The sequence below is a fragment of the Apodemus sylvaticus genome, chromosome 1 (assembly GCF_947179515.1).
Source record: "Apodemus sylvaticus chromosome 1, mApoSyl1.1, whole genome shotgun sequence".
In the NCBI taxonomy this organism is placed as follows: domain Eukaryota; kingdom Metazoa; phylum Chordata; class Mammalia; order Rodentia; family Muridae; genus Apodemus; species Apodemus sylvaticus.
The window spans coordinates 188,990,539-189,003,468 of NC_067472.1; the positions used below are offsets into that span (position 1 = coordinate 188,990,539).

Below are 12,930 nucleotides of genomic sequence, written 5' to 3' on the forward strand. Positions count from 1 at the left end.
GGACCACAGAGGTGGCAGCAAAGGGCTGGCGGCCAGCTGTCCCCTCACATCCTGGGCTCCTCTTCTTAATGACCACAGCCCTTGCCCAAAAGGCTCTGTGGCCGGAGGCATGAGGAGCCCTTCAGTCCTCCCCTCTCCTCAGGGTCTACAAGACAACCACAGAGAGGGCAGCCACTGGTTGGGAAGGTGTGACAGCAGCCAGGAAAGGGACAGGCATGTAGGGGAGACACAGAGGAGAGGACAGAAGAGGACGAAGAGCCCCCGGGAGGCGGGATCTTAGAAGCTGGGGACGGGGAGGGGCTACACCAAGGGAGGGAATCAGCAGAGCTTCTCTGCAAAGCTAGCTGCAGCCTGTGACAACAAGGAGACTGTTTGAAAGGACAGCGGGCAGTGGGAGAACACGGGAGGCTTAGGACAGCCCAGACAGCTCCCGCTGAGGCCTCACCGGTTGGGGGTGTCCCGCTCTGGGCTCCAGACACCCAGGTGCCCGTTGCCAGCTGGTACTCCAACAGCTGCTGGTTGAAGCCATTTTCAGGGGAGTAGCCACCCACCAAGAGCAGAGATAGGCCGCGACGGGCAGTAAGGGTGTGACCAGCAACGGCCGGTAGTTCCATGTTCTGGGGGGCCTGTAAGATGGGGAGCTACTGTTACCCAAGGCGGCAGAGGAAGACTCAGTCCATAGCTGCTTAGACCCTGCCTGCCAGGCCCAGTCAGGCTCTTGCACACCTGCTTACTCAGGAATATCAGAAGTCTTTATTCCTCTGTTCGCTCTGTGCTGGGTGGGACTGCATCCCATCCAGACCAATGACTGTCACAGGCCCTTGTACAGGGGTCAGCTTACAGATACAAATGTATAATCCATGGCTGGTCAAATTCAACTTTGCAATTCCCTGTCCTACTGTGGTGCTGAGTATTGACCCCAGGACATGGTATAAGCTAGGCAGGGCTCTACCACTGAGCCACGCCCCCAGCCCCTCACTGGGGGATTCTAGGCAGGGGCTCTACCACTGAGCCACGCCCCCAGCCCCTCACTGGGGGATTCTAGGCAGGGGTTCTACCACTGAGCCACGCCCCCAGCCCCTCACTGGGGGATTCTAGTCAGGGGCTCTACCACTGAGCCACGCCCCCAGCCCCTCACTGGGGGATTCTAGGCAGGGGCTCTACCACTGAGCCACGCCCCCAGCCTCTCACTGGAGGATTCTAGGCAGGGCTCTACCACTGAGCCACGCCCCCAGCCCCTCACTGGGGGACTCTAGGCAGGGGCTCTACCACTGAGCCACGCCCCCAGCCCCTCCCTGGGGATTCTAGGCAGGGGCTCTACCACTGAGCCACGCCCCCAGCCCCTCACTGGGGGATTCTAGGCAGGGGCTCTACCACTGAGCCACGCCCCCAGCCCTTCACTGGGGGATTCTAGGCAGGGGCTCTACCACTGAGCCACGCCCCCAGCCCCTCACTGGGGATTCTAGGCAGGGGCTCTACCACTGAGCCACACCCCCAGCCCCTCACTGGGGGATTCTAGGCAGGGGATCTACCACTGAGCCACGCCCCCAGCCTCTCACTGGGGGATTCTAGGCAGAGGCTCTACCACTGAATCATGCCCCAGCCCCTCACTGGGGGAGTCTAGGCAAGCTTTCTATAGCTAAAATACACCAACAGGTCATATTCCTGAGCTTCTGTTGGCGCCCTGAGGATAGATTCCTCTAGTGGTGGAACTCAAAGGAATTGCGATGGCCATCTCTTGGCGCTGCTGTGAGGAACAGGGCTAGGACGGAGACAGAGCTCACCTTCTCCTGTCTCCACTGCAGGGTAGTGAGGTTAAGGACCCAGAAGTCACGGGTGACGCCCCCAGCTGTGAGGCCCCCCAGCAGGTACATGGCACCGCGGCCAGCGGGCACATAGGCAGCTGCATGGAAGGAGCGGGGTGATGGGCCTGGGCCCCCATCCTCAGCACCTGCCAACATCTGTGTCCACCTGCGCTCACTGACTGAGTACCTGCAGTCAAAACACAAGTTACCAGCCTCATTAAGCAGTCACCCCGCATCTTCAGAGATGTCCTAGAAGCCCTCAGGTATTTTCCTAGGAAAATCCTCTTAACATGTCCTTCACCTGAGTGGCTTTCTGCGATACCTGGTATAAGAGGTAACTCAGCAGTCCCTAAAATACGCTTCTCTTACAGAAGTATCTCATCTCCCTAGAGTAGCCTGCATAGAGAATCTCTTATAAGCATCATCTGTCAATAAAAAAGCCAATGGCCAGCTGGGCAGTGGTGGCACACGCCTGTAATCCCAGCACTTGGGAGGCAGAGGAAGGCGGATTTCTGAGCTCGAGGCCAGCCTGGTCTACAGAGTGAGTTCCAGGACAGCCAGGGTTACACAGAGAAACCCTGTCTCGGAAAAAATAATAACAAAAACAAAAAAACAAACAACAATAACAACAACAAAGCCAATGGCCAATAAGCTGAGGCAGGAAATAGGAGGTGGGACACTGGCAGGAAGAGAGGATTCTGGGAAGTAGTGAGAGAATCAAAGGAGATGCGGGAGAGACGCTGGGGGGACGCTGAGGAAGAAGCAGGTAGACTGGAGGAGAGGTAACTAACCACATGGAAGAAAGACACAGAACAGTTGGAATGGATTAAATAAGTTACGAGCTAGTCAGGAAATGAGCAAAAGCTTGCGGCCAAGGCATTTATTCATAAATAATTCGTCTCAGAGTCATCACTGACAGGGGAACAGAAGCAAACAAAAGGTAAAATAATTTTTAATAGTAGCTCTTACCTGTACAGGTTTCCCAGCAGGCCTTGTGGCAGACCCAGGCCCCCAAACATCCACAAAGTGGCATCAGGCCCCTCCACCATGGTATGTCCCAGGCGGTGAAGGAAGCGACTCGCCGTGTCCTGGAGTGGAAACGAGGGGTCAGAGGTCAGGCCGAGGTCAGAGGTCACGGCAAAGCGCCAGGCCCGGGTGGAGTTTTACGGTAGTCCCATGGACAAGCTGCTGCCCGAACTCACGGCAGAGAGGCGACTGTCCATGAGCGTTTCCCAGACCAGCTGTCCACCATCCAGCTTCGTGGCGCAGTCCGGGCCGCCAAAGCCTTCAGTACAGATGCACACACCAAGGCTCTGAGGACATCGGAAGCAGCTCAGAGGAGCCCTGAACACCACTCCCACCCTACCTGGCAGTGCCTGCCCCACCTGTACCTGGTTACAGATCCCTGCCCCGGTGTGGGCGTTGCAGTTGTCGGGACACAGAGCCATGCGACAGTGAGGGCCAGCCCAGCCCTGAGGACATCGGCAGAGGCCAGCCCCCGCAGCCCCGTCCTGGGGCACACATTCCTGAGGGACAGGGCAACTGCCAGGGCCTCCGGATCCACATCGGGCAGAGCCCACAGAAGCATTGAATCCCCAGGAGGAGGAGCCGTTGGCTTCCCAGTGCAGCACAAGTAACCCTAAGGAGAAAGAGCAGGGAGGTGGGCAGAGTCCTCTCCTACGCTTGTGGAGAAAAGCCATGAAAACCAGTCACTCACAACGCACCCTCCCCTTACCCAGCCCATCAGGCGCCACACATTTTAGTTTTGAGTGGGGAGGTTGTTTTGTTTTTTAGACAGTCGCTCAGGCTGGCCTCGAACTCACTATATAACTGAGGAAGACCTTGAACCCCTATCCTCCTGTTTCTTCCCAAGTGCTAGGATCACAGGAGCATACCACCACAGCTGGTTCTAAAATTCCAGCAGTTTTCTAACTAAATCTTAGTTAGGCTAGGGCCCTAGATCTATGGTAGGATGTGCGCCTACCACAGTTAAGGCCGTGGGTTCCAGCCCTGCGTTGCGAAGGACGTCAAACAGCACCGTGCCCTGCTACCTTTCTTTTTTTTTTTCTTTTTCTTTCTTTCTTTCTTTCTTTTTTTTTTTTTTTTTTTTTGAGACAGGGTTTCTCTGTGTAGCCCTGGCTTCCTGGAACTCACTCTATAGACCAGGCTGGCCTCGAACTCAGAAATCTGCCTGCCTCTGCCTCCCAAGTGCTGGGATCAAAGGCGTGCGCCACCACTGCCCGGCCGCCCGCTACCTTTCAGACTGCTGTGCAAAACAGTCTCATCCTGGGCACTAGCACCATCCCCCTGCCCCGTCTCCTGGCTGCCCTCCAGCAGCCTCTGTGATCGGGTCAGGAGCGACTCTGACCCGACTGTGGGCAACCGCAGACCTTTCACAGCTCCACGCACTCCCGTGTGAGAGCAGTGTGCCCGAGAAAGAGTCCACGCTAGCTCTCGGGAGAGATGGCCACAGAATCAGGAGTGTGAGGACAGTTCGGACAAGCGCAGACAGCGCCAGTTGCTAGGATACGGTTCAATCAGCAGAGGGCATGCCTAGCACAGGCAAAGCCACACTTCGGTCCCCAATGTGACATAAAACTTAGGACCCCAACGCTGGGGAGTTGATAGCACAAGGATCGGGGTTTCAAGGTCGTCCTCACTACACTGTCCAAGGCTGGACTGGGCCGTGAGAGCCTGGCTCAAGATGGAAGGGATGGAAGGAGGGAGGGAGGGAGGGAGGGAGGGAGGGAGAGAGGGAGGGAGGGAGGGTGGGCAGAGCAGACACGAGGCTCAGCCCTGTCATAATTCCATCACTAGGGAGAAGGAGGAAGCAGGACTGTGTGAGGTCAGGGGAATCCTGGGCCTCCCAGGGAGGCCGGCTTTCAAAGAAAAACAACCTCTCTTTCTGGTTCCCACAGAGCCCTACAGACTCCTCTGAACTCAAGATCTCCCACTTTTGCCATCTGTGCACCACAGTGCTGACCCTTCCAGCCTGCTCTCAGGGCCTGGTACCTGCTCCTCTTCTGCCTGGAGAAGCTGCCCTCCCGTCCCCTGACCTAGCTGTTTTTAGCTGATTCCCCTCCGTAAGGAAGGCTTGCCTGGCTGCAGCTCCCAAGGCAAGGGCGGACCATTCCTTCCCGCTGCCTCAGTACAGAGGCAGTCTGTCTCTCCCCAGCCCGGGAGGGCACCACACGCATCCCGGCTCGGTGCTGTGCCCATGTCTGACTCTCTGAGCCCCTCGGCTTTGGTGGCTGCCTCACAACCGGCTTTGGTGGCTGCCTCACAACCGGCTTTGGTGGCTGCCTCACAACCTGGGCTTCCCCACAAGCGAACACTTTGCCTCTAGCGTCAGAACTGCTCTGGGTCACATGCACAGAAGCACCACGCGCAGCCAGTCCTTCCTTGGTATTCCGTGCCACGCCACCATGTCCTAAGTGTGTCCCCCCACCCCAGCCAGGTGGATGCTGCCGGGTGGACAACTCTGGTGTGAACACTCCTGTGTACACTACAGACAGCCCCGTCTCCAACTCTGGTGTGAACACTCCTGTGTACACTACAGACAGCCCTGTCTCCAACTCTGGTGTGAACACTCCTGTGTACACTACAGACAGCCCCATCTCTCTGTCTACCTGCCAGAGGACAGAGGAATCTCTACTTGTCGTTCAAAATGTCTTTAGACATTGGCCAAGGTCCCCATGGAACAAAACTCCCTGGTTGAGAAGTGTAAAGATAAGGAAATGGCTCAGGGTCCCCACGCCAGTGCCTCAGACACTGGTTTCTCCAAAACCAACCCATGCAGCCCAAATCCTGTTTCTCTCAACTCAAGTCCAGAGGTGGAGAGAAGCCGTGTCACCCAGGAAAAGCACTGGCTCACCTGAAACCCGTGTCACTCCCTGAGCTGGAACCTGGGTCCTAAATCCCGTCAATGTCAGGCGCAGAAGCTCGGCATACAAAGCCCAGGGGATTTTTTGTTTGTTTGTTTGTTTGGTTTTTGGTTTGGGTTTTTTTTTTTTTTTTTTTTTTTTTTTTGAGACAGGGTTTCTCTGTGTAGCCCTGGCTGTCCTGGAACTCACTCTGTAGACCAGGCTGGCCTCGAACTCAGAAATCCGCCTGCCTCTGCCTCCCAGAGTGCTGGGATTACAGGCGTGCGCCACCACCGCCCGGCCAAAGCCCAGTTTTAAAAACATATTTTTTAAGTTTAAAAAAGCTCAGAACAGGGCTGGAATGCAGCTTGAGGGGGGAGGGTGCTTGTCTGGAATCGAGCAGTGAGGGCTAGAGGTGTGGATCAGCAGGGAGAACCTGCCTAGCACCCACCCACGGGAGCCTGGACCGGATTCCACCCCAACCCCGAAGGATGAGGGGAAGTCGGAGACTGACCAGTCTCACCCCCTCAAGCTCCCATACCGGACAAAGCCTGCACAGTGAGAGGTCTGTCCCGCCGCTGGCCACAGAAGGCCGCTATGAGGCTCCGGTCCGACTGGACGACACCCGTATCCAGGAAGCGTGGGAACCCATCAAAGGCCAGGACGTAGCTCAGCTGAAACGGAGCAGAGTTAAGAGTGTGGGAACTGCTTGGGGTCCGGGAGACCAGGGCTTCAAAGGGAGAGAACAGAGTGTGGGGGATGTCCCTCAGATCTCAACAACATGGGACGGTGAGGCAGGACTGTGATCACTGTGAGTCCAGGCTACATGGTAGGAGTCTATACCAAAGAGAGACAGAGACAGACAGACGGACACACGATGGGGAGGGGGGGTGGACAACCGAGCCCAGAGCAGGCTTTCTCAACACCATGTGCACCATTAAGTTCCAAGCACGGAGGCTTCCTCCTGCCCTGCATCCAAAGCAGACACAGATGAAGACCAGGCACTCTGGCACCAAAGCTCTTTCTAAATGCACAGTAGTAATTTAGTAGTGAGACCCACTACTAATGAATCAGAGCGTGCACACGAGGACTAAGAAGCGGCCATGCCTGGTCTGGGAGGAGGCGCCTGAGGATCAGAAGAATGAGGAGCTCAGGACACAGGAAAAGCGCCCAGAACAAAGGCCTGGATGACTGACCGAGGTTTTAGAAACAAACAAACAAACAAATAAACAAACCAGTGGCATGCGGGTCGGGACCTATTTAGGAGACCCAGGTTGGGAAGGGGACATGGTTCTGGCTTATACACCGAGTCCTAGACCCCTGGGTACTCACTGTGCACGGAGTGCTGCTGTCTGGAGAGAAGGTGAGGGTGAGTGGGGGACAGAGGGTCCCAGGAGCACAGGGCTGCAGCGCTTCTGTGGCCGAGACAACCCACACACAGTAGGACAGGCCGGGCCCAGCTCTTGCTGCCCCACCACCTGGAGGGAGAAGTCCCCCAAAGCGGCGGGAGCCCAGAGCCACCGAGGACACGTTGGTGAGGAGGGCACGACCCCCACACTCCCGGAAGCAGGAGCCCCCGGCTCTGCAGAAAGAAATGAAAGTCAGCGTCAAACCCCTGTCCTACCCATGGGGCCCCGAAACCCCTCTCTGCCAAGCCCCACATGGTCTTTACTTACCGGGGGTCCCCATAGTATCCTGGGGAGCAGATCTGACAGTGGGCACCCTCGGTATGGTCCTGGCAGAAGCAGAGCCCACTGAGGTTGTCACAGTGGCCACGGCGTGGGTCTCCATGCCCGTTACACTGGCAGGGTCGGCAGCCACCAGAGCCGGTTGCATTGCCAAAGCTGCCAGGCCGGCACCGTTCACAGTGTTCCCCCCACGTCCAGTCTGTGGAGGTCCCAGCAGGCAGGAAACAAAGAAAGTCAGGAGCGAGGACAGACAGGGTCCCAGACCACCTGACTCAGGTGATCGCAGACCCCCTCCCAAGCTGCTTCAAAGAGTCAAACAAGCCCTAGGCCAGGAAAGAGAGAGCGAGCCCCGACAGAGCGGCCAAGGGGGCGTGAGGTCAAGATAGAGAGAAGGGACAGGAGCGGGGACTGGGGCACGGGGTCGCGGGCACAGGGTCGCAGCACGACCGAGGGGAGCCTCAGAGAGGAAGAAGCTGGCGTCCTGGGAAAGCAAGGGGTCCCTACAAGGCTGGCCGTGAGGCTCAGCACGCGGCTTACCCTGGCACTCGTCGCAGTAGCCGGGTCCCCGCCTGCGGCAATGGCTATGAAAGCTGCAGCCACAGTCCCGGGAGCAACGAGGGGCAGGGGGCCCTGGAGCAGGCGTGGGCGGGGGCAGATCTGAGGTCCAGCCCAGGTCACACACACACGTGAAGTCCGGGGGACCGCTACACACCCCGTGGCCACAGTCTTCCAGGCACCTGAGGAACCATGTGGAGGCAGGGGGAAAGGGCTGGGTGGACCCAGAGTTGTCAGAGAACCCCAGCCTCTCCACCCGCTGCAACGCTCTCACAACTGCCTGCCTCTCTCAATGGTCCTGTGCTGTGCAAGTAAACGCGTTTCCAAGGCAACCCTCTCACACGTGGTGATACCTGTCTCCATAGAAACCACACAACAGCACTATGAAAACCCCCTTCCAACTAGGTCCTCTTCCATCTGTCTCCATGGTAATTCTGAAGGCTACGGCCCACCACCCAGGAGTATCCTGCTTCTATGGTTACTAGAGTTTCCTCAGGTACCCTGCCCTTCCACTGAGGTCCTCGTCTGCAAGGTGGGAACCCCACGCTAACTGGGGACATTGGTTCAGGTGAGAGCCCACTACCAGGGTCACGTCCTCCCTCTGGCTTGAGCTCCAGGCCGGAGGCAACGTTTCCATGGCAACCTGCGCGTCACTCACGTGCGGTTACAGTGTGTGATGCCATCGCCCTGGTAGCCGCGCTGGCAGTGACACTCGTAGCTGAGAGGCGTGTTCAGGCAGGTTGCCCGCGGGTGACACCTCGCCAGGCCCAGGCGACATTCATCCACATCGGGACAGCGGGCGTAAGCCCAGCGGGCAGGGAGAGCCACAGGCAGCCCCAGGCCCTCTCCCACCCAGAGGGAGCAGTTCCCCCCACCCAGGGGTCCAGAGAAGTCCCCCTGCAGGCACCTGTGGAGTAAGAGATCAAAGCATATCTCAGGACATAGGAAAAAAGAGAGAGACAGAGCTGGAGACCGGCAGAAGAAGACAGCCAGGGAAGCTAGATGGCTGACAGGAGACAGCAGTGTGGACGCAGAAGGCAGTCACAGAGGGAGGACAGGGCAGCAGGGCAGAGAAACAGCGGGAGAGCCAGGAGGCCCACCCAACCAGCCAAGTCCTCACCGGCCCAGAGTGGGGTTGTCTTCGTTGCCACACCAACCACACTCGTGGCTCTGTAGACACTCGTGACAAGTCGAAAAGCCACCGCAGCTCCTGCACCGCGGCTCTGAGTGCACACTGTAGAGTGATAAGCGCTGGGGTCAGCGCCCAGGCCACGCCCCTAGCCGGGGACCCCCTGTCGCCACCCAGCACTGGAGGGTACCTGTCGTCCCAACCACGGCAGCCCCCGTGTGGGTACCGGGCCAGGTAGGCGGCGAACAGAAAACAGGTGTGTGTTGACTGACACCAGGCACACTGGCTGGAGTTGGCCAGGCAGTCCTCACAGGTCAGGCGTCTGGGGGGTGAGAGCAGGGCCAGGTCACGCCAGCCCACCCCACGCATACCCACCCCACCCTGGACCTAGCCGGGCTCACTGGCTGCAGAGTGGGGGGCATTCCTCTGGGTTCTTCAGAGCGCCCCGGCCACGGCCTCGCCGGCTGCATGCGGCGTCCCCTTTGCGGTTGGTGCTCTGATGCCACTCACAGAAGGGGTCCTGGGGTAGAGGGACGCGGTGAGAACTCAGCCCGTCACCCACCCAAACCCAGCTGCCTCTCCCTCCTGCCCCTGAGCTACCGCAACCAGCGCTGGCTGCCCTGCAGCCACCTCCAGTCACAGCCGCTGCCTGTCTACCTAGCTCCCGCCCTGTGGACAACAGTACTTCTGTCAGGAGGGAGGGGCAGGTAGATGGAAAATCCTTTGGATCCAGAGAAGGGCAAACAGGCATTTAATTTCCCAGCCTCAGGCACCAGACCAGGAGCTTACGCAAAGCCCGCCGGAAGCCCGACCTCGTGCCACGTGGCGTTGGTCCCAGCATCGGGAGGCTGAGGCAGAAGTAGCCCACGAGTTGGAGGCCAGCCCAGTCTATGCAGCAAGCAAGACTGAGCATCAGAGAGAAGAGGGATGTATCGGACGCCAGTGAAACTCGGCTGTGCGTGGGCTGAAGGACGGCGGGTCGGGGCCATGGCTCCCTGAGGCCACTGGAATTAACTCTACCCCAAAACAGGCATCGAGCAGAGGAAGAGGGGTGGCACCAGGGGGAGCTGGCAGGCCTGACCATCTGCCTCCTTTACGAAATACCCCACTCCCTCCAGTGGCCCAGTAGACACCTGGGTGCAGGCGTGGCAGTCACGATGCTCCTCACAGAGTGGACAGAGGGCAGGCACCAGCACCAGCAGGGACTCGCCGCTCCCGTCATCCTCACAGTGGGCCCCGCCCTGACGCAGGTGACAGGTGGCGCTGTTGAGGCACCAGCCACAGCCCTGATCGGCCAGGCATCCCAGACAGGAGGAGTAGGAGGTGCAGGCGGACGAGCGGTAGGGTTCCAGGAAGAAGAAGGAGATCTCCTAGGGCGGGCATGTGGGCAGGGTTAGGTCTCGGGCAGAGTCCACAGGAAATGAGGACTGCAGTTAAAGGTTCGGAGACAGCATGAAGCTACAGCAGGGACTCAGGAAACCAGCAGAGGAAAGGGGCCACAGTCCGAAGGACTCAGAGACTAGAGACCAAAGCATGCAGAACAGGAGCCAAGGGCAGAGAAGTAAGATAGGGACAGAAGACAGAATAAGGGTAGGGGTTAGGTATAGCTCAGGGTAAAGCACTTGCCTAGGATCCACAAGTGAGGGGCTGGGGGCGTGGCTCAGTGGTAGAGCCCCTGCCTAGCATCCCCCAGTGAGGGGCTGGGGGCGTGGCTCAGGGGTAGAGCCCCTGCCTAGCATCCCCCAGTGAGGGGCTGGGGGCGTGGCTCAGGGGTAGAGCCCCTGCCTAGGATCCCCCAGGGAGGGGCTGGGGGCGTGGCTCAGGGATAGAGCCCCTGCCTAGAATCCCCCAATGAGGGGCTGGGGCGTGGCTCAGGGATAGAGCCCCTGCCTAGAATCCCCCAGTGAGGGGCTGGGGGCGTGGCTCAGGGATAGAGCTCCTGCTAGCACATACAAGGCCCTGGGTTCCATCCTAGCATGTTCCAGAAAAGAACATGGAAATCCTATGAGGGCCTGGCGTCGAATGTTAGAGTTTGGTGGGCTCAAGGTGAGGTTGGAAGCAGAAGTCAGAATCAAGTGACTTGAAATCCTGTCGCGCTTGGAACTTGGGAAGCCTAGAGGATGTTCTGCTAAAGCCTAGGAATAGAGCTAGAGGCGAGACTCACGCTGCCGCCCGGCACTCCGGTGCGATCCCACAGGAGGGTGAGCTCGCTGTGCCCGGGGCCTGCCGAGCCGTTGAGCTGGCCTCGGATCTCCACGGCGTACTTGTTGCCTCGCCCCGGCAGTGGGAAGAGGCGATCGGAGCCGGGGCGCTGCAGTCGCCGCGTCTCCTTCTCCTGCTGAGCCACCCAGCGTCCCACCTCCTCCTGCCGCGGGGTGAGAAAGAAACAAGACCTCACAACTCTCTGCGGTCCTTCTTTAGACACCCAATCCCTCCGAGAACCCCAGTTCCTCCCCGGAGGAAGAGGACTTCAGGGGTCCTTGGACTTTGGGAAGCTGCCACCCACCCCTCCCCATGACCCGTCTCCTCAGGGAAATCTCGCTTGTCACTCAAACCTTTCTCACCCTACCCACAATTCCTCCAACGTCTGCTCATAGGTGAAACCCCACAGCCCCTTCTTAAGGATAGAGTCTACCGAACCCTGACGTCACCACAGAGTCACACTCACTTCCATATTTACCAAAAATCACCCCAGAACGCTCTAGCCTCACCATGTTCTCAGTGTCGGGGCCTCTGGCCATCCGGGCCAGAACGTGGAGGCGCTGGGCCCGAGCCCACACTGCCACATCTTCAGCCCCAGGGCCACCTGGCCCTCCCGGCAGCAGGGGGTGGATGAAGCCTCGGTAGACTAGGGACACATCTGTCTCTGGGCTGGGTGTCAGGGTGATAGTTGTACTGCGGACAATGGAGACCTGTACCATGCGGAGATGGGATAGATGTGTCAGTCCCTCTCTGCCGTGGATGGACTGTCCCCGAGAACACACCCCTCAGGCCACGCCAGAACCAGAGGAGACAGGACGGCCAAACCACCTTTGCCGACTGAGACAGAGACAGGACTGAATTAGAGCGACTTGCCCATCGTCCCTCTAGGGGCCAAATTCAGAGAATATGAACAGGTTCCACCTTGGGCCCAACCCAGCCTCATCTTCAGGTCATAGTAAAACTCAAAAGACTGAGGGGCTGGCAAGATGCCTCAGGGGCAGAGAGATCTGAGCGCAGGCCCAGAGCCTCCACAAACCAGGAGAAGACAGTCAGCTCCATGTGCTGTCCTCTGACCTACATGTACACACTCACTAGTCATACATGTCAATCTTCAAAACTAGCCAGGTAAGGTAGCACACACCCTTAATACTGGTATGTGAGAGGCAGAAGGAGGCTGTGAGTTCAAGGCCAGACTGGTCTACAGAGTGAGTTCCAGGACAGCCAGGGCTACACAGAGAAACCGTCTCGAAAAAAAAGCAAACAAAACAAAACATGTCTTTTAGGCTTAAAGACTGGCGCCTTTGGCACCTTTGTCCTCAGATTCCTTCTTTCCCAGCATGCCCATGCCCTTCCAAATGATCACACAGCACAAGATTTATTTGCTTGCTAGAGTGTGCCTCTGTAATAACAAACAGAACAACCCAAGGATTCATCACTGGACCCCATTTATGTAACTTACAGGACCTAGACTTGTTGACCCTTAGGAGGCCAGCCTGGGCTACACAGCCAAACCTTATCTCCAAAAACAAGTAACTAAATAAATGCACATCGGCATACCATTGAAATGTAAAGTATTATAATATTATAATATTATATAACTTTATACATATTTATATATAATATTATATATGGAAGTATTATATAACTGTCCAAAATAAGAAGGGCAGGACGGCACAGTGGCTGAGGCT

General features: G+C 57.7%; 1 protein-coding gene across 1 annotated transcript in view; it reads right to left on the reverse strand.

Moving 5' to 3' along the window:
- The window catches only part of Megf8 (multiple EGF like domains 8), a 50,278-nt gene that overhangs the window by 18,245 nt on the left and 19,103 nt on the right, over window positions 1-12,930 (reverse strand). The window contains exons 13-28 of the mRNA XM_052168841.1: window positions 11,752-11,952; window positions 11,205-11,405; window positions 10,174-10,410; window positions 9,442-9,560; window positions 9,231-9,362; window positions 9,032-9,145; window positions 8,570-8,818; window positions 7,894-8,093; window positions 7,345-7,555; window positions 7,001-7,250; window positions 6,210-6,342; window positions 3,197-3,444; window positions 3,008-3,118; window positions 2,775-2,893; window positions 1,785-1,992; window positions 446-626 (exon numbers count right to left, since the gene is read on the reverse strand). Coding sequence (XP_052024801.1) covers window positions 446-626; window positions 1,785-1,992; window positions 2,775-2,893; window positions 3,008-3,118; window positions 3,197-3,444; window positions 6,210-6,342; window positions 7,001-7,250; window positions 7,345-7,555; window positions 7,894-8,093; window positions 8,570-8,818; window positions 9,032-9,145; window positions 9,231-9,362; window positions 9,442-9,560; window positions 10,174-10,410; window positions 11,205-11,405; window positions 11,752-11,952 — 2,914 coding nt within the window. The remainder of the gene's footprint in view (window positions 1-445; window positions 627-1,784; window positions 1,993-2,774; window positions 2,894-3,007; window positions 3,119-3,196; window positions 3,445-6,209; window positions 6,343-7,000; window positions 7,251-7,344; window positions 7,556-7,893; window positions 8,094-8,569; window positions 8,819-9,031; window positions 9,146-9,230; window positions 9,363-9,441; window positions 9,561-10,173; window positions 10,411-11,204; window positions 11,406-11,751; window positions 11,953-12,930) is intronic.